Source organism: Physella acuta, unplaced genomic scaffold, assembly GCF_028476545.2.
Source record: "Physella acuta isolate Inbredline_101_S28 unplaced genomic scaffold, ASM2847654v3 ptg001372l, whole genome shotgun sequence".
Lineage (NCBI taxonomy): Eukaryota > Metazoa > Mollusca > Gastropoda > Physidae > Physella > Physella acuta.
Window position 1 is genome coordinate 350,001 of NW_026732887.1, and position 21,482 is coordinate 371,482.

Consider the following 21,482-nt stretch of genomic DNA (forward strand, 5'->3'; position numbering starts at 1 on the left):
CAACTCTAATCAACAAGATATTATAATGATCAACTTCTCAGGATTAGCTAAATTGAAACTTAGGGAGTTATAAATACACAACATGGGATGGTGTGACCTAGCGGTAGAGAGCTAGACTGTTCGGGATCAAGTCACTGGAATGTCCCTGAGTCCATCCAGCACTGATGGGTACCTAGCTCATGTTAGGGCAAAAAAGTGTCTGGGATAGTGCTTTATATATTATCCCTTCATATGCAGAGTTCTCTGAAGCAGATCAACTCTACTTCACCTGCACCATGTGTCTTGGGCACAAACGGTAAAAAATTATGAAATACTCAACAAAATAAGCTTTAACTACATTTGTAAATATTTTTTTTAGGCATACCCTGAAAAAAAATTTCTGTTGATTGGCTCCTTTCCATTCAACAGCCCATCTTCCCAAGCCGCCAAGTTCAGCCCATACTCTTTTAATATCTCTGCCACTTTCAAGACAAACATTTCCTTGATCGCTGTTTTTTTGTTGCCTTTCAGTGGAAGATTTTGACACATCGGGGATTTTTCCCAAGCCGAGTGGGGCACCTCATCGCCCCCGAAATGGAACACCTTGACACAGAAAAAAAACACATTACTAAACACAATTTCACAGCTGATAAAATACATTCCTAGCATGGGTAATTTCACCATTAGCATATTTATTTTGTTATTTTATTTGTTATTTTTCAACAGCCTCCTTCAAAACGTGCAATATAAATCTTAAAATGAAAACGCCTTTAAATAAAAGTTCTTACTTTCAGTGGTTGGATGTCTTTGTGCATGTTGTAAATAGCATCAACAACCTTACGGATAAAGTTAAATGTCGACTTAACACAGGGATTAATGGCATCATCTTTAAAACTTTGTATGGATAAGTATTCTGATCTGTCTTTCAAATCTGTTAACAGATACCTAAAAAAACAATAGAAAAATAATTACAACTTTGTATTTATAGATGTTCATATTTATCTTTTAAATCAGTTACAATATAGCTAATTAAAAAAATAATTTAAAATTAGATAAATAATAAAGATAACGAAATACTTTCTTAATTATAATTAGTGTAAATATGGTACACAATAAAACTATTTGCTAAATCAAAATATGAAATTACAAAACAATTTTTTTTTTTTCAAAAGAGCAGTTTTCATACTTTTGTAGGTAAAAGTAGGCTAGTATACCAGATTAAAATTAAAAAAGTAACTTTTAATGTGTTTAATTCATTATAAATAAACCTGATGTAACAATTATTGCTAAATTATTATTGCACCAGCTACAAACTTACCTAGTAGCCTCCTGTATGTCGGTCTTATAGTGCTTTAAAAATCTGGCCTCCATGGCCTTGATGGCTGCATGTGCGTGCCCTGGCATATCAATCTCAGGGATGATCTCAACGTGATGCATTTTTGCATACGTCAGGATATCTCTAAAGGAAGAAATTAAAAAACAGTAAAAACTAATGAAGCAAAGTTCACTGTCACTGTGTAGGTCTGGTTGAAGCATGAGTCCCCTAAGTCTATGGAATGTAAAGTTTATATGAGTTTATACCAATAGGTCTACTTAAAATTTCAACAAATTAAAAAAAAATGATCGTATGAAACCACATATATTAATTTTTTAGCGCAATTTCCATTCTGGAGAATTGCGTTTATTAACCCGTCATTTCTGGATGTATCAATGTATGAATGGATGGATGGATGGATGGATGTGTGTCCGCAGCTTTAAGTCGTATCTCCTCCTCAACGAAGCAATATCGATGACTAGTTCCAAAAGCAATTATGTTAAGCAAGTTACGAGGATGAACATAGGCTATAAAAATTCCGGGTTTCTTTCATGGATTTCCTGGAAAAGCCAAAACACCTCGAAAAAAAAGCAGTTTTTGGCCCATATCTCGGCAACCAGACCACTTAGCGACTTGAAACATGTACCAATCGATTCCTGCAATAATTTAGAACAATATTGCCGAAGAAAGTTTTCAAAAATATCCTTTCGTTCGGTCACAACAATTTTTTTGAATTAATTAAAATTTGGACCGAATTAGTAGGCATTTTTTCCAACCACACCACACGCGTCATCACGTTCAATAGCTGCACCATCACGTTCTATGGCTTCGTCATCACGTTCAGTAGCTAGGCGCGCAATGGTTTTTAGTCATGTAACTCTATTGTAAATAAAACATGTAAAATACTGAATTTTTTTTTAATAAAAAACGTTTTAATAACTAACCAATGGTTTTACTAACCCTGCTCTTGATTTACGACAGAGCTATTTTTAGATAACATAAGGAAATTGCGCTGAAATTGTCACTAGACTTTTTAATTAACTTGTTTTATTTACAAACAGAATAACCTAGTAATTTAAAAAAATTAATTATTTTGATGTAAAACTAAATACAAAGTGACCTGCTATAAATTATACAAGTAGACAAATATAGGAAGAGATTGGAAAATGCATTATAAATAAAAGTTCACTTCTATTAAAAGTTACCTGCAATTAAAATTCTACCTGACAGTTTCTTTGCCAGTTAAAGCTACCTGTCAATTAAAGCTACCTGTCAATTACAGTTACCTGTCAATTAAAGCTACCTGCCTATAAAAGATACCTGCCAATAAAAGCTACCTGCCTATAAAAGATACTTATCAATTAAAGCTACCTGTCAATTAAAGCTACCTGTCAATTAAAGCTACCTGTCAATTAAAGCTACCTGCCTATAAAAGATACCTGCCAATAAAAGCTACCTGCCTATAAAAGATACCTGCCAATAAAAGCTACCTGCCTATAAAAGATACTTATCAATTAAAGCTACCTGTCAATTAAAGCTACCTGTCAATTAAAGCTACCTGTCAATTAAAGCTACCTGTCAATTAAAGCTACCTGTCAATTAAAGCTACCTGTTAATTAAAGCTACCTGTCAATTAAAGCTACCTGTCAATTAAAGCTACCTGTCAATTAAAGCTACCTGTCAATTAAAGCTACCTGCCTATAAAAGATACCTGCCAATAAAAGCTACCTGCCTATAAAAGATACTTATCAATTAAAGCTACCTGCCAATAAAAGCTACCTGCCTATAAAAGATACCTATCAATTAAAGCTACCTGTCAATTAAAGCTACCTGTCAATTAAAGCTACCTGTCAATTAAAGCTACCTGTCAATTAAAGCTACCTGTCAATTAAAGCTACCTGTCAATTAAAGCTACCTGTCAATTAAAGCTACCTGTCAATTAAAGCTACCTGTCAATTAAAGCTACCTGTCAATCAAAGATACCCGCCAATAAAAGCTACCTTCAAATTAAAAGCTATCTGCCAATAAAAGCTACCTGTCAATTAAAGCTACCTGTACTGACTGACTGTTAAAAATCCACTGCCGGATGAGTTGCTGTATGGCCCAGACCCCAGGAATGGAAGCAGACATTTGGTCTCTTTAGGATCATGGCAGCGCTTGCCCCCAATCTGCAAACAGGTGTGCAAATCTTGAAACAAACTGTGTAATCATTTCTTAACATGTGATCAATGCAATATCCAGTACCACATAACTAGTGTTCTATTATTAGTATTATTCAATGAAAACAATTTACAGCCCAGTAATAGATAGCCTACATCTTTAAAAAGTTAACCCTGACTCCTCTTACTTCAGTTAACCCTGACTCCTCTTACTTCAGTTAACCCTGACTCCTCTTACTTCAGTTAACCCTGACTCCTCTTACTTCAGTTAACCCTGACTCCTCTTACTTCAGTTAACCCTGACTCCTCTTACTTCAGTTAACCCTGACTCCTCTTACTTCAGTTAACCCTGACTCCTCTTACTTCAGTTAACCCTGACTCCTCTTACTTCAGTTAACCCTGACTCCTCTTACTTCAGTTAACCCTGACTCCTCTTACTTCAGTTAACCCTGACTCCTCTTACTTCAGTTAACTCCTCCAGGCCAGGGATTTCAATCCTCCAGCCCTCGTCGTCAGTCAGGTGTAGGTGTAGTTTGTTCATTTTGTACATGGACAAAACATCGATATAACTAAGATAAAATATACACTATAAGCATATTTGTTTTAATATGTAAGTGTTAGATTTAAAAATAAAAGTACTATAATATATTGTTAAAGTGAAATAAAAGCAGTTTGTTGTTTTTTTTACACAAATGTAGCCAATATAATTGTATTTGTTTAATGCTGATGTTTTATGTTGCTTTTTGTGTGTCTCCCTACCTTTTAATAGTATGCACACCGTGAAAATTTCTGGCAATATCAATCATAAGGCCCCTGTACGGGAATCTTGGTGCATCACTGATAGAAATTTGTGGTATCTGCCAAATCCAATTGAAATAAAATTTTAAAGTTTCTGAAGGTATTCTAAAATAATAAAAAAAACAGCATAAAAACAAAGTCAAATTTTGTTCTTCTTTTAAGTAACCTTTTGATTTTACTTGATGTAGAATTAAATTTTTTATATTGATGTTAATTTTTTTTTTCAATTTTAAGCAATATCTATATTGTAGCGCTAAATCTAGAAAAGAGGTGTGCAGTGTTTCTTCCAGACTTTTTTCTCCGGGGGTGCACTTGAAATTTTCGGGGGTGCTGACAACAATTTTCGGGGGGGGGGGGGGGGGTCGAACACTGTCAAAAGTACACATTTTCTATATAAATTCCATTTCGTTCGGGGGGCGGTAGACTTTCTTCGGGAAAGAGATGCCTGGAAGAAACTCTGGAGGTGTGTGCATTGTTCATTTAGTTGGTGCTGTATGCGTCTACTTTTTTTTTCTTTCTCTATCTACAAATGAATAGTTATAATGTTACTCAACAGTTCAACAAAGACCTACCTGTCCATTAGAATTCATTAGACTGAGAAGAGACTGAATAGCATAAAATACCCCAGCCGGCTTCCATGCTTTGATTGATATGGTGGAAGATGCAGGGTCCACATTGACAAAATATGCTGAAAGTTAACAGACCAAGAACACATAACATGAGCTTTGTTCAATGAAAATATGTGCAACAATATGCATTAATCATCTGAATGGATCCAGAGTGATAATAACATTTTTAACTTCAATTATCTGTTGTTAATTGATTGTAAATATTATAATATAGCCTACTTCTATCATTCTATTCATCATCAATGGATACAAATCTTAATTTTGATTTGTCCTTTCTTTAAAAGTAAAATTTTTTCTTTGTACAATTTTGAGAATAAAATGGTTATCAATTAATCGATTTTAGAAACGAAACAAAAATTATTACTATCTCTGAATTCTATCTTTTCTAAATCGCAAGCTGTTTTTTTTTAATTGCCCATCTCTATATACTATTCATTAAAAAAAGATTTTCCCAAATATTAATAACTTATCTCTCGAATTTTATGACTAAGAATAGCTCTATAACACTAAAAAATGTAGTTCCAGATCTATATGCTTAAAATGTACACTTGTACCAATAGGACTGGTAAGTAGGTCACCAACCAGTTCTATGGCTCATGCAGGTTTTATTGAGCCGTAGAACTGGTTGGTGACCTACTTACAAGCCCTATTCCGTGGTATAAATCATATTATTCCTAGATAACAAAAAAAGTCTAACCTACTAACCTTCATCCGATGACAAGACACGCTTGATATTCCTCAACACAACCTCTTCTTTCACTATTTTTATAGAGCGATTACATGAGACATCGGTCGACGATACGCTTACATTCCAGGAAGCTGTAAAAATATAATTAAAACCAGTGGCGTAGGCAGGGGGGTTAGGGGTGGGTCAGAACCACCCCCCCATAGACCCCTCGGTAGATACATCAAGGTTGAGCGGGGGGTGCAAAATCGAAAGTCTGAGGGGGTGCAAATCAAAAGTTTGAGGGGGGTGCAAATCAAAAGTTTGAGAGGGGGGGGGGGGTGCAAATCAAAAGTTTGAGGGGGGTGCAAATCAAAAGTTTGAGGGGGGTGCAAATCAAAAGTTTGAGGGGGGTGCAAATCAAAAGTTTGAGGGGGGTGCAAATCAAAAGTTTGAGGGGGGTGCAAATCAAAAGTTTGAGGGGGGGTGCAAATCAAAAGTTTGAGGGGGGTGCAAATCAAAAGTTTGAGGGGGGTGCAAATCAAAAGTTTGTCCTCGGGGGCCGGGGAGGGACGCTACGCCTCTGATATATATATATTTATGATGCGGGAAAAAATTTGAACCCCCCCCCCCCCCATGAGACGATCCTGGCTACGCCACTGATTAAAACCGTCTATTACGAGAGGACATTAATAATCGTGCATACATTGTAACAATGATATGTGACATTTTAGGGAAGGCGTGACCGAGTGGTAGAGTTTACGACTGCAAAGTCGTAAGTCTTAGTTTCAAAACCCAAGCTCGATTCCACCCAGCTCTGATGAGTAGCAGACTCAAGTTAGGGAAAATAATGGCGGCTGGGCATACTGCTCACCACACTATCCTTTCAAACAGGTAATCCAGTGGCGTTGCGAGGTCGGGTGTCACCCGGTGCGGCACTTAATAGTGTCACCCCCCAGAGGCGCAGCGACTCTTCCCGGGGACAAACTTTCGATTTGCAACCCCCCTCAAACCTCAAACTTTCGATTTGCACCCACCCTCGAACTTTCGATTTGCACCCCCCTTCAAACTTTCGATTTTCACCCCCCCCCCCTCAAACTTTTGATTTGCACCCCCCCCCCCCCTCAAATTTTTCTCTATAAATTTTTACTATTTTTTGCCTTGGTGTCACCCCCCTAAATGGTGTCACCCGGTGCGGTCCGCACCCCTCGCTACGCCTCTGAGGTAATCTATATTTCATTAGCCTCCATGGACCGCCGGTTTAGAAAAGGGTAATTTTATTTTAGTTTATCTATTAAAATGGTTGTGTCGCTTTACTACTTACATGCTAAATAGTTAGCTTCATTCGCGAAGTCTGGGTCGTACGTCAAACACCATTCGTCGTTAAGTACATTGACTTTAGATTTAGTGTTGTAGTTAGAGATTTGCAGTGGTCTGAGGATTTAAGAAACATGGTTATATTTCTTCTTCGTTTTTAATTGTTATGTTGGGCGGGATTTTCTCCAACTCAATTAAGTGTGTCGAATTGTTAGGCGTTGTAAAAACCATTGACTCCGATTTCAGCCTGCTTTTCTTTTAGAATTTGCTCCCAGAGTTTCTTCCAGGCATCCCCCCCCCCCCCACGAAGAAAGTCTACCGCCCCCTCCCCCCTTCAAAACGAAATGGAATTTATATAGAGAATATATACTTTTATCAGTGTCCCTCCCCCCACCCCCCGAAAATATCAAGTGCCCCCCCCCCCCCTCCCTTGAGAAAAAAGCCTGGAAGAAAAACACTGTTTGCTTCCATAGCCTTTGTCGATCCAAGAACAGCTTCAATGCAGCAGTTGTTTGATTTTGGAATTCGGGAATTTTCGGTTTAGCAACCGTGAGCTTGGGACGGAGTGGTCTAGCGGTAGAGAGCTGGACTGCCAACCCGTAAGTCTCGAGTTCGAATCCGGGTTCAAATCAGTAGAACGTCCCTGAGTCCACCCAACTCTGATGGGTACTTAACTCACGTTAGGGTAAGTAAAGGCGGCTGGGCATTGTGCTGACCACAATATCTCTTCATATGCTGAGGTCACAGAAACAAGTGAACTCTACTTCACTTGCCCCATAGACCGTCAGGTTTGAAAGGGAAACTTTACTTTAACCATGAGCTTTACCGACCCGACCGCCCCGGCCCTACATTGTTCATACAGAATTTTTCAAGGTCAGAGAATCACAATGTTGACGTTACTAGATAACGGCATGCTTTATTGGACCGAGTTTATATCCCCTCTCCTCAACAAAATGGAAAACCACATAAAGTGTCGCAATTAGAAATTAACTTCATTCTAAAAGGGAAACTAGGTAATTATTGTTACACCTATTAAAACCTATTGTAATGTAGTCTTTAAAATGCGCAATGACGACTAAAAGTTAGTTGAATTATCTACTTTTTAAAAATAAAAAAGCAAAATTGTGACATCATCTCGTCTTCTTGTTTTGTTACTAAATACTTTACTTCTATGGCCAAATTTAACTGACATTGACAATTGCAAAACTGCTGTTAAAAATCTACGAAAAAAATATATTAAGGGAGCCAACTCTCACATTATTATAAAAATATTTTTTAAAGCTAACTTTAGGAGGATTGGTATGTGAACCCATTACAACATTAGTAAAAAAAAATTTAAAAGCTTACTTTAAGAGGATTGGTATGGGAACCCATTACAACATTATTAAAAAAAATAAAGAATAAATTGGGAGGATTGGTATGGTAGCACTCTCTCACATTAAAAATAAAATTATTAAACTTAACAGCTTACGTTGGGAGGATGGGTAAGGGAGCACACTCTCACATTATTAAACAAAATTGTAACTAAAACTCTTACGTTGGAATGATGGGTAGTGGAGCCATCCCCAAATTTTTCGTCGCATTTTTCAGCCGGTCCTCTGCCGACCAGGGGTTGTAGCGATCTGTTAGGTACCGCTTCCACGTCATGTTGTTGTTGGCACGGAACACAAAGTTGTACGGGTCTCCGGCTGTGTTGGCGATTATCCTGGGTTCGAATCCTTCAAAGTGTAAATACCTGATTGGGAGTAAGACATGATAGGGCTGTAACAAAATTAACCATCCATCCTTCTCTTCTAAACTGTATTTTCCTTTCGTTTTAAAGACATAGATGAAAGATGAAGTAGAGTTACCAGCGTTTCCTCCTGATATTTTTCTCCGGTGGGGGGGGGGGGGCACTTGATATTTACGGGGGGGGGGGGAAGGGGAACACTGTTAAAAGTATATATTTTCTACATAAATTTCCATTTCATTCAGGGGGGGGGGGGGACTCCCCCACGAAGAGATGCCTGGAAAAAAAACTGGAGTTCACCTGTTTTTAAACCTAGGCATAAAAGGGGATACTGTGCTTAGCACTAAGTTCAACTGGCATAGTTTCCCTAACGTGAGTCAGGTACCCATTAGAGCTGGGTGGACTCAGGAATGCCTTACAGACTCGGGTTAGCAGTCGTGCGCGCTATCATCCAACCACGCCGTCCCATTTAAAAAAATATAAAAAATAACTTCAACGTATTTTAAAGTTAGGCTTATCCAAAACATATATTTAGTGTATCGACTAATCATGTAACTAAGGTAATACTGACCAGTAGGGACAATGTCCTAAAATACTAACCAGTTAGGGAAATTGTCTTAAAATACTGACTGGTTAGGGAAAATATCCCAAAATACTGACCAGTTAGGGACAATGACCTAAAACACTGACCAGTTAGGGACAATGTCCTAAAACACTGACCAGTTAGGGACAATGTCCTAAAACACTGACCAGTTAGGGACAATGTCCTAAAACACTGACCAGTTAGGGACAATGTCCTAAAACACTGACCAGTTAGGGAAAGTATCCGTGTACGCCAGATTACAACAAGCCGTCTCCAGCAGGAAGCGTTTGACCCCCTGAGGGGGGATGACCCCAAAATCTGGGGTCGGGGTCAGGCTGTACATCTGACCGTTCCAGTGGAAGACCTTGATGCCGTACTCTCTCTTCTCATAGCCGTTGTCGTACGGAATGTGGCTGCTCTCTAATGGAAGAATCTGCAGCACAATATAGATCTACGTCATTATAAAGCATCAATCGTATTTTAACTAAAGTTTAATTAATCAACATCACATTATGCTCAATGCGCAATAATTAGTTATTGTACGAATTACGACAGTCACTCAGCCTTTCGACAACTTTTTTTTACTTCGAAGCACACACGTTGAATTGGCGTAAACATCAATTTACTAAATAATCAGTAGGCCTATATCAATAAATATTATTAGTTGTTACATAAATGTTTTTAAAGTATATATTTTTGCTGTTGGCAGATCAAGGAAAGAAGAGATGGTTTGACACCTCCCCGTATATATATAGGCTATGTGTGTGAGTACGTGTGTGTGTATATAGTTCCCCCCCTCCCCCCCCCCCCAACTCTCGGAAATTTACAAAGCTAGAAATGCTCAAATATCTTTACTACACAAAACCCCTATCTATATATATAATTCTCCTCTTGGAGACGATAGAAAACACCAAGCTGTAAGCGCGCTCCCTATCACCCCCACCCCTACATGGTCTGGTGAGCTGTGGTTCACGTAAATGTTTACAATCGTAGAGCCGGGTTTAGTAACGGCTGTTAGGGGCAGATAATTTAGTTTGAAACGATTTTAAACTAAGGGGAGGTAACTAAGAGGAGTGTACTTTCACAGGGGGGGGGGGGTAGGGGTTAAGGAAAGCAGGGGGAGGGGGGTTATCCCTACTTTTGGTACAATTTACCACAACGATCCTACAAGGGAGATAAATCCTACCTGACTAAAGAACATCTCCCAGCCCTCGCCAGGGAACTCCCGTTCACCGTTGTTGATCATCTTTACCTCCGCCCGATAGATGCGCTACAGGAATCATTTTTTTTACATTAGCAAGACACACATGTTAAATGATACAATCAATTTAAAATAATTATATACTAAATAAACTATCAGTCTGGCATGATGACAGTGGCGTAGCGAGGTCGGGGGTCACCCAATGCGACACTTTATGGTGTCACCCCCCCCCCCCCCAGAGTCGTAGCGACCCCCTTACCGGGGACAAACTTTCAAACTTTCGATTTGCATCCCCCCCCCCCCCGCCTCAAGTTTTCGATTTGCACCCCCCCCCCCCCCCCTCAAAACTTTTGATTTGCACCTCCCTCAAGTTTTTCCTTATATATTTTGCTATTTTTGCCTTGGTGTCACCCCCCTAAATGGTGTCACCCGGTGCGGTCCTCACCCCCCCCCCCCCGCCATCCCCCCCGCCATCCCCCCCGCCATCCCCCCCCCCCCCTCGCTACGCCCCTGCATGATGATAGTTTGTCAACTCTTTTTTTTTAAACATGAAAGACGAAAGAAACAAGAAGTTCAGACAGACAGCGAACTCTCAATCATACCAACCTTTTCACTACCCCTTAAACAGAAGAAAATACCATCCAAAGATTACGTTTGATCCATTTTCTTAAACTCCTCATAAAATATGAGGTAAATTAAATTCATTGGGTATTCTATGCCAGATTATGTTGCGAGTAGCTTCACATATTTTTTAAGACAATCGATTTTTATTGTATTTTCAGTTACAGTCTCACTTTTTAAAAATGTATCGTTAGTCGGATACATTTACAAAAAAAACCCCAACCTTTTAACGTAATATCACCCCTCCCCCACTCCCGATTCGTGGCACACAATACTTCCCTTTCGCTTTATATATCAACTTGGAATGCAGTTCGATGTTTTTGTCCTTCACTTGCAATACCCCCCGCTCCCTCCCCATCTCGTCAACGCTTACCACAGATCTATATCCTATAATCGGATTTCCAACTAGATGTTCCTGTCCCCCCCCCTTCCCCCGTCCCCAAGCAAGTCAACTCATACCGTCACTCCGTTCCCTAAGACCGTATAATGCAGCTCGATGACCCTGTCCTATACTTGCAACTTCCCAACCCCCCCCCCCGACCCCACCCCCGACTAAATCAACACTTACCACCGTTCATCATGACCGTAGAATGCAGCTCGATGACCTTGTCCTATACTTGCAACTTCCTAACCCCCCGACCCCACCCCCTACTAAATCAACACTTACCACCGTTCCTCATGACCGTAGGATGCAGTTCTTGTCCTACCAATGCAAATTTCACCCCCCCCCCCCCCACGCACACACCCTTGCCGTTTAATGAGGTTCAATGTCCTTGTCTTACACTTGCAAATTCCGACACTCCCCCCCCCCCCCACTATTAACTCAACACTCACCGCCGGCCCATTCCCCATGATCGTATAACGCAGCTCGATGTCCCAGTCGTACACTTACAAACTCCCCCACCCCGACACCCCCTGTCCTTCACTTCCATTTCCCTCCCCTCGACCCTCCCCCCCCCCTCGTCACACACACATTCACCGTCGACCCATACCCCAGAATCGTATAATCTAGTTCGATGTTCCTGTCCTACGTTTGCAACTCTATCAATCGGATTCTTCTCTATCATCGATGCTCGATGTTCCTCTCTTACACTTGCAAATTCCAACCCTCCTTCCCCTCCCCCCCCCGCAGCCCGACCCCCCCCCCCTCCACCCACACTTACCGCTGGTCCATTCCCCAGGACCGTATAATGCAGCTCAATGTTCTTGGCGTAACAGTCGACATCCTCCTGACTCAGCTTGACGCTCATGGCTGAAAAAAAAGGCATGTTTTTTTTTTTTTTGCTGTTAATCAAACTTCAATCAATACTTTGACATCCTGCCCGAAGTCTTGATAACCTGAGCCGCTCCTAATGATGTACTTAACCCGCTGCTCTTCAATGACATTACGCGGCAGATAATATTTGATCGATATATTTATCCTCCGCATATTCGCTTATTAATTAATGAGAAGTCATCACAAATTCAATTTACCTAAAATAGTTCAGTCTCTTAACATGATTAAAAAACTTTAAGTTTTTTTTATGATTTATCTCAAAGTAAGTTTGGGTGTATGTGTTGACATGTATCGACATTTACCGACATGCACCGACATATACCGACATGTACCGACATGCACCGACATATACCGACATATACCGACATGTACCGACATTTACCGACATGCACCGACATATACCGACATGTACCGACATATACCGACATGCACCGACATTTACCGACATTTACCGACATGTACCAACATGTACCGACATGTACCGGCATGTACCGGCATGTACCGACATTTACCGACATGCACCGCACGTACTGACATGTACCGATATTTACCGATATGTACCGACATTTACCGACATGCACCGCACGTACCGACATGTACCGACATGTACCGACATGTACCGACATTTACCGACACTTACCGACATTTACCGACATGAACCGACATTTACCGACATGCACCGACATGACTCACAGACTGGATTACTCTTAAGCTAGCTGAGCTTAACTTTGTTGTGTTAGATTAAACCTGTATTACCTGCCTTATCTTATCTTGTAAAACAAATCGAATGTTTGACCCGTTCGTCAATGTTTGTTACTGACTAGCCACATAAAAAAACAGTTCCGTGATGGCAAGATGTTAAAGTACAAGCAATACCCACCCCACACAGAATCAGTAAAGTTAGAACAGTTACTTTTTACTTGCATATAACTTCCCTCAAATAAAACTAGTATCGTGAAAACAGTCTAATGCTCACTTGCATGTAATAACCCCCTCCAATAAAGCAATGTGAAAATAGTCAAATGTTTACATAGATCTAATAACCCCCCTCCAATAAAGCAATGTGAAAATAGTCAAATGTTTACATAGATCTAATAACCCCCCTCCAATAAAATATCGTGATATTAATCAAAACTTTACTTACATGTAATAACATCCACCCTCCCTCATTAAAGTATCCTGATAGCAATCAAAAGTTTACTTACATGTCAAACCCACCCTCCCTCATTAAAGTATCGTGATATTAATCAAAAGTTTACCTACATGTAATAACCCCCTCCATTAAAGTCTCGTGATAACAATCAAAAGTTTACTTACATGTAATAACATCCACCCTCCCTCATTAAAGTATCCTGATAGCAATCAAAAGTTTACTTACATGTAATAACATCCACCCTCCCTCATTAAAGTATCCTGATAGCAATCAAAAGTTTACTTACATGTAATAACATCCACCCTCCCTCATTAAAGTATCCTGATAGCAATCAAAAGTTTACTTACATGTAATAACATCCACCCTCCCTCATTAAAGTATCATGATAACAATCAAACATTTACTTACATGTAATAACCCACTCCCTCCAATAAAGTACCGTGATATAAATCAAACATGTACTTACATGTAACAGCCAGTTCCAACAGCACCATTATCGTGATGACGCACGTCACAACAAACACGGACACCCGCAGGTTTTTCCCAAACAACGCCGTCATCAGAACACGCAACATCCCACAACAGGGCAACCTTCTAGCTTTGTTACAGCCCATTTGGTTCACTAGCTTGATTCAAGAAATGGTGTTGGTGTTTGTTATTGTGGGCTCCGTGTCGTCACTTTCATTGATCTACACGACACGGTTTTCACATTGTTTGAAATCAGGTGTGTTTGTCCTCTTGTAGCTAAAACACACATTCAGCTAGAGTTGTCGTATAATTTTGGATGTCCAGAAATGGATTAACTTGATGTAGTTTAATTAGTTGATGCGCGCAGTGTCACTCAAAATTAAACCTAGAAAAAAGAAGCAAAACATATAAACAACGAGCTGACCCGCGACGTAGCATACGCCGCTATTTAGTTGTTTTAATTTCTATTTTTCAGTAATTCAGAATTCTTGAATTCGACACTACCAGTGTTGTGACTGAAAATATATTGCTTTGAAACACACAGTAGCCGTAGCTAGTGAAGGACGATTATCCTCACCCTCAATTTCCACTCATCTCCCCCTTTCCCCCTCCCCCACCCCCGTGAAAGCAGCCGTCCATGACGACAGTTTACAGACGACGATGAAAAGATAAAGCAGAACTTGTTATTACCTCCCCTTAGTTTCAAATCGTTTAAAAACTAAATTATCTGCCCCTAATAGCCGTCACTAATTCGACCCGGCACTACGATTGTAAACAGCTCACCAGACATGTGGGGGTGGGGGGTGGTAGCGATATGGTCTGTTGAGCTTACGTCGTGTCGGTGAGTTACAAGTCATATGTTCATGATGTTGGGGGGGGGGGGAGGGTTCTAGGCTGAGGTGTGACGTCATTTTAGGGGGAGGTCTGGCTTTTGATTACGATGTATGACGGAGGGGAGGGGGGAGATAAAATTCTCCAAAAAAATGCGTTACTTCATTTATAGATGCCCCCCCCCCCCGCCTCCCCCCTAAAACGTAGAGGTTTGTTAAACTCTTAATTTTAAGTCATGAAGTAAGTTAAAAGAAAAAAAACCCATTCATTATGTTGTCGTTCTACGACTTGACTGACACTAAGCCGTCGTTAAACATAGTGCACACATTACAGAACAACACATGCCCGATAGTCGAGATTGCACAAATCTCATTCAGTTGTAACCTCCAGGTTTAACGACTCTAACCCTTGCCCTGACCCTCACCCTAATCCCGACACAATCATTCTATCAAAATTACTCGCTGACAAATGTATCGATACTATATTATAGGCACCACTGTGTGTTTTAGGGGTGGCGTGGTCGGGTCGGTAAAGCTCATGGTTGCTAAACCGAAAAGTCTCGAGTTCGAACCCTCGGGCAGATGAGCCTCGTTAGCTGGGGACAGCCACTCTTCTAGGAGAGACAACTCCAAAATTAAACAACTGCTGCCTTGTAGTTTGTTCTTGGTTGGACAAAGGCTATGGAAGCAAATCCAAAAAGAAAAGCAGGCTGAAATCGGAGTCAATGGTCTCAATGGCGCATAACCAGTTGACACGTAACGCTTAATTGTGTTGGAGGCGTGGTCGAGTCGGCAAAAAGCTCATGGTTGATAAATTCGAACAAAGTCTCGAGTTCAAACCCACTGGCAAATAAATCTCGATCACCTTCAACACTAATAATTAAGAACGAAGAAGAAGAAAGAAGTGTGTTTTTAAACACACATACCTTACATACTAACTACTGCCAAATAAGCGATCAACTTTGCAAGTTGACAAAAGTATCGATACTACATTATAGCACGACCCTGTAGTATCGTACACGATACCGTATGTAAAAGCTACCGCGAAATAAGCGATCAACTTTGCTAGTTTGCAAAAGTATCGATACTATTATTAGCACGACTCTGTAGTATTGTGTATTTTTAAAAACACGATACCGCACATACTACCTACAGTCAAGTAGGTGATAAATTTTGCTAAATGACAAAAGTATCGATACTTTATTATCGGCACGACTGTCTTATCGTGTATTTTAAAAACGCGGTATCGTACGTGACAACAACCGCTCAATAAGCGATTACAAAGAATACCCCGGTACCTGTAATTACATCTGTATTCGTTTGATCAAAGGGAACCGTATAAGGTTTTGTATTTATACTGGCTAGATATAAATAATGGATCGCTCAAGAGTTTTCTCGATCATGTGACTTCGTTGAGTAAACAGTACGTGTCTGGTCACCCCCCCCCCCCCTCCCGAGACATAAACCCGCTGAACAAATACTATGAGGCTTTCAAACACACAAGAGGACTCAGTGTATTAAATACTAAGAGGACTTTGTTTATTTAAAGGCTACCGTTGTGTAAAAACTTCTTAAACTCATGAAGTATCAGGGTCTGGCCCCCTTGATCTAAGTTTTCGAGTCTAGGGAACTATAATGCGAAGCAGCGGCGTCGCTTGGTTGTGGTGACACCCTCAGCAGTAATCCACGGCCTCTCACCCCTTCCGTCAACGACCGTAATATGTATGATGTAAAGTTCCCTTTCGAACATGACGGTCTACGGGGCGAGTGAAGTGGAGTTCACTTGTTTCTATGACCTGAGCATATAATGGGATAATGTGGTCAGCACTATGTCCAGCTGCCTTCACTTTCCCTAACGTGAGTTAGGTACCCATCAGAGCTGGGTGGACTCAGGGAGGTCTACTGACTTGAACCCGGATTCGAACTCGAGACTTACGGGTTAGCAGTCTAGCTCTCTACCGCTATAAATGATGTACTAAAACTAAAAATTATTTGGTGTCACCCCAATCCGGGATGATGTTAACTTGTGTAAAAAGTAAAGTACCCATTCGAACCTTACGGTCCACGAAGCAGGTGAAGTAGAGTGCACCTGTTTTAATGGCCTCGAAATGTGAATGGATGATTTTGGTCTGCACTATGCCTAGCCGGCTTTACTTTCCCTAACGTGAGTTGGGTACCCATTAGAGCTGGTTTAGCCCAGGGGCATCGTATCGGTTGGTTATACATCAAAACCTTACCTGGTCTGATCATCTTCATATTCTGAAAATGTCTTTATTAAAGAGTAACTTTTTAATTAGTAAGTATTTTTTAAAATGTTGCTATTTTGTTAAAATATTATATATATATATATATATATATATATATATATATATATATATATATATATATATATATATATATATATATATATATATATATATATATATATATATATTAATAAAGGCAATATAAAAAAAGACATCAATGCCTACTATTATTACCGTTATAAAATAAAGTTTTATTATTATTATTCTCAAACTTAATGACTCGAACACTGGACTTGAACTCGAGACATTTCGTTTAGCAGTCGAACGCTCTACTATTCGACCACACCCTCCCCTCGTTAACTTCACATCACCCTGTGTCTAATGATGTATATAAACTTAATACGTTATTAAAGTAACCGGAATGGCAGACTTTCTTATTAAATACAGGAAAATTACGTTTGGATGTCACCCCGTTGGGTAATGTCACCCAGTGCAGACCACACCCACACCCACATCACCGTGTGGCACTACTGGTGTGGACAAAATACACATTACACGATAATTACACGCAAAAGTTATAATTTGCACATTATAATTACCACACGATAACTACAAGCCAATGTTATAATTTGCACATTATAATTACCACACGATAATTACAAGCCGATGTTATAATTTGCACATTATAATTACCACACGATAATTACACGCCAATGTTATAATTTGCACATTATAATTACCACAAGGTAGCTAGCGTATGATTACTAGGACATGAAACAGTGTTTCTTCCAGACTTTTTTCTCAGGGTGGAGGGGGGGGGGGGGGGCACTTGATGTTTTTGGGGAAGGGGGCGGGGGGGTAAAAGTATGTTTTCGATATAATAAATTCCATTCGTTATAGAGGGGGGGGGGGGGGTAGGTGACGGTAGATTTCCTTCGAAGAGATGCCTGGAAGAAACTATGATAACTAACACATAATAAGTAAAAAAATAAGAATTATTACGTGATAATTCTTGCTACATAATCATTAGTTAACTACAATACCTTAAAAAAATATCAGGTTAATTAGTACAATACCTTTGTGTTATAAGTTCCTAGACTGTTTTACCATACACGTTTTCAACATTTTTGAAATTATCAAACAACAGAGAAGCTTTCAATACATCTGAAATTTATCTCCCACTGAACACAAAACAAACACGCACAAAGTTATTGATTTTTATAATCTTTACAAAAAGGCACGTTATTAAATCAACTGATGATAATACCCTGGACTGTGGATATCGGGATATCGGGAAAGTGGATACGACTTATGAGAGGGAGGGAGAGAGAGAAGGAGAGAGGGCTGGGGAGAGAGGGAGAGACTGAATAAAACATTTCTGCCTTATGGATCTGCACATCTTAACAGCGAAGGCCTAGTTTAGTTTTGCATAACTCATGAGAAGAGATTTGTGTCTACGTTTATAATCCTAACACACACGCACACACACACACACACACACACACACATACACACACGCGCACACGCGCACACGCGCACACACACACACATACATACACACACACACTCACAAACACACACCATTACTCTGAGATACTGGGGAGATTACTAACAAAGTAACACGTCAACTTGTATTACACGCTTTACCGTAAACCTATCATTAACACGTCAACTTGTATTACACGCTTTACCGTAAACCTACCATTAACAAGTCAACTTGTATTACTCGATTTACCGTAAACCTACCATTATCGATCACCCCAGCCCTAACCTAGACCCGAACCCAAAGCTAACAACAATGCGGAAGAAATACGTCTGATGTATAAGGTAGAGTCAGTCATTGATTTGACGACATCACAGGATGGTGGAAAGATGGGGATCAATGAAATGGAACTTAATCAATGTGATCAATGGACTAATGTTTAACTTTTTGTGTTCGGTGGACTAATGTTTAACTTTTGTGTTCGATGGACTGATGTTAAACTGTGGTAATCAATGAACAAATGTTAAATTTTTGTGTTCAATGGATTAATGTTAAACTACAGTGATCAATGGATTAATGTTAAACTATAGTGATCAATGGATTAAAGTTAAACTATCGTAATCAATGGATTAAGGTTAAACGACTGTGACAAATAGAATGAAGTTAAACTATTGTGTTACTGTTAAATTAATGTGATCAATAGACTAATGTTAAATTTTTGTGATCAGTAGACTAGTGTTAAACTATTTTAATTACCAAACCAACGTTCGACCACTAAACTAAAGTTAAACTGCTACGGTCAATGATTGCATGCTTAAATCATTTAATCCGTGAACTGTTTAAACTATAGTAATCAGGGGATTGAGAGAGAAACAGGTAGGGGGGGGTGTGAAATAAAAAACTGAAGAAATAACCATGTGTTGCTGATACATAAGTTATTTATAAGCCTAAGGCTACATACGCCGATGTTAAGCTGTGTTGGTAAGCTCAAACAAAAGGATCAATCGATTGGAAGCTTAATGGCATGATTAGATGTGTGTCATCATAACTAGAATGTGAATTGTCTTCAGTGACTATATATATATATATATATATATATATATATATATATATATATATATATATATATATATATATATATATATATATATATATATATATATATATATATATATATATATATATATATATATATATATATATATATATATATATATATATATATATATAAATTACGGTATGTAAATTCGTGGTTGTATGTTGTTCACTATGTTTAACCACTAAGTAAAGAAATCAACACGATTGGCTGTCGCCAAATGTAACCTAACTTAAGACAACTGCCATAGAAAGGATCCATTGCGGGCGGGGAGTATGATTGTAATTCACCCCCCCCCCCCCCTCTCCACCCCACTCCCAACCTCAACACACACCAGACGAGCAGTTTTTTTTTCCATAAATAATAGCCAGCGTATAATGTCTTGATCAAATATTATTTGATTATTGGCAGCGCAGAGGGATTGATTATTCCGGTTCCTTGATGTGGTTGTATTGGGGTCATATCGTGTCTTATATGGCTTAGAGTATGCAAATTAGGCTCATTGGATCGATAGACTTCATGCTTCAAATACATTCATTAAAACAAAACTCTAATGTGAGTGTGTTGTGTGTTGCATGTGTGTACGTGTGTGTATTACTTGTGTGTAGGCTTATATTCTTGAGTACACTTTATAGCAAGATGAAAACTTTAGTTCTTCTTTGATCGAATCGAGTTTTCAAAGCAGATTTGAAATATAAAAAGAGCGAATCCTATACTACTTTCCATTTGATGTATGCCTGGGTAATTCATTGTTTCAGTTGTACACAAATATCCAACGTATTGTGAACGTTAGTTTGAGCGGATGACGTCACAAATACGTGCAAGAAATGTACAGCTTCACTCTACAGGCCTTTGGCTAAACATCCCTGCTTCTCTTGACTTTATTTGAAAGCTGATGATCTGAGATATAAACCATAACGCTTGGATGAAACTATCACAAGAATCGTAATGACCACTGCTATAAGTTTACAACTTCTGCCTCAAGTTTAGAACCACTGTTCCAAGTTAAGAACCACTGTCTCAATTTTAGAATTACTGCTTCAAGTTTAGAACCACTGCTTCAAGTTAAGAACCACTGTCTCAATTTTAGACCTACTGCTCCAAATTAAGAATCACTGCTCCAATTTAACAACCGCTGCTTCAAGTTTAGAACGTCTGCTCCAAGTTAAGAACTTCTGCTCCAAGTTAAGAACTTCCGCTTCAAGTTTAGAACCACTGCTCCAATTTTTGAACCACTGCTTCAAGATAAGAACCACTGCTCCAATTTTTTAACCACTGCTTCCAGTTTTGAACTATTGCTCCAAGTTTAGAACCACTGCTCCAAATTTAGAACAATTTCTCAAAATTTAGAACCACATTTTTCGAGTCTACCTTTATCTAGCCTAACCTGCCACGCATATTAACACCGCCCTAACCAACAACAATCAACTATCTGTCTTGCCGGCTAACCGAAAAAAATATTTATAACATAAAGTATTTATAGACTCAATTAAAATATCTCGATCAATCTTTCTAATAAAAAGCTCTCCTTAGCGTTTCTTATTACACCGGTGTCTTGTTCGTATGCGCTTGTAGTGTTGTCCACATTAAATTAAAGTTGACGAAAGATTCGGTGCTGGATTTTATATTTTCAGCATACACAGTATAAGCATATAAAGAAAATTAATTACCGTTATAATAAAATATCAGCACTATATTTATCACAATGTTTACATCTTTAAATACATACCTTATGTCCTGTATTCCGCGGACGTGTAAGAACTCAAGTTCAGTAGCAGCGACACGGTGTCAAGTGTGTAGTGTGTACGACCACTTGAGTGTGTCGCACACACCATGTAAACAGACACGCCGGCCTATGACAGCACATAGCTCGTCCTTCTAAATTAACCTGTATGGAATTTTATTATTTTTCTTCTTCCTCTTTTTGAATTAGGT

The 21,482-nt window shown here is 39.2% G+C and overlaps 2 protein-coding genes and 1 long non-coding RNA gene across 3 annotated transcripts in view; all 3 read right to left on the reverse strand.

Annotated features, from left to right (window-relative positions):
- Positions 1 to 4,259, reverse strand: part of LOC131927086 (beta-hexosaminidase-like) — an 8,587-nt gene extending 4,328 nt beyond the window's left edge. The window contains exons 1-7 of the mRNA XM_059282744.1: positions 4,213 to 4,259; positions 3,917 to 4,022; positions 3,347 to 3,462; positions 1,298 to 1,438; positions 768 to 924; positions 365 to 582; positions 1 to 5 (exon numbers count right to left, since the gene is read on the reverse strand). The exon at positions 1 to 5 is cut by the window's left edge and continues 80 nt beyond it. Of these exons, the coding sequence (XP_059138727.1) occupies positions 1 to 5; positions 365 to 582; positions 768 to 924; positions 1,298 to 1,438; positions 3,347 to 3,462; positions 3,917 to 4,022; positions 4,213 to 4,259 (790 nt within the window). The remainder of the gene's footprint in view (positions 6 to 364; positions 583 to 767; positions 925 to 1,297; positions 1,439 to 3,346; positions 3,463 to 3,916; positions 4,023 to 4,212) is intronic.
- Positions 4,260 to 4,820: 561 nt separating this feature from the next.
- On the reverse strand, positions 4,821 to 6,978 carry LOC131927089 (uncharacterized). Its single transcript, XR_009383600.1, has 3 exons — positions 6,869 to 6,978; positions 5,586 to 5,699; positions 4,821 to 4,939 (listed from the first exon to the last, which is right to left on the reverse strand). It is a non-coding gene; the product is annotated as an uncharacterized LOC131927089 (long non-coding RNA).
- Positions 6,979 to 8,394: 1,416 nt separating this feature from the next.
- LOC131927087 (uncharacterized) lies at positions 8,395 to 10,438 on the reverse strand. The gene is made up of 3 exons (XM_059282746.1): positions 10,360 to 10,438; positions 9,401 to 9,606; positions 8,395 to 8,596 (listed from the first exon to the last, which is right to left on the reverse strand). The coding sequence occupies exons 1-3, from the start codon at positions 10,417 to 10,419 to the stop codon at positions 8,395 to 8,397; spliced, it is 468 nt and encodes a 155-aa protein (XP_059138729.1). The 5' UTR covers positions 10,420 to 10,438.
- Between the last annotated feature and the right edge of the window lie 11,044 nt (positions 10,439 to 21,482).

Excerpts from the sequence above, each read along its gene's own strand:
- LOC131927087 (XM_059282746.1), bottom strand. The coding sequence starts at position 10,419 with ATGATCAACAACGGTGAACGGGAGTTCCCTGGCGAGGGCTGGGAGATG. Across the intron at positions 9,607-10,359 it reads GGGAGATGTTCTTTAGTCAG|ATTCTTCCATTAGAGAGCAG; the intron begins GTAGGATTTATC and ends ATTGTGCTGCAG. Across the intron at positions 8,597-9,400 it reads ACGGATACTTTCCCTAACTG|GTATTTACACTTTGAAGGAT; the intron begins GTCAGTGTTTTA and ends ACTCCCAATCAG.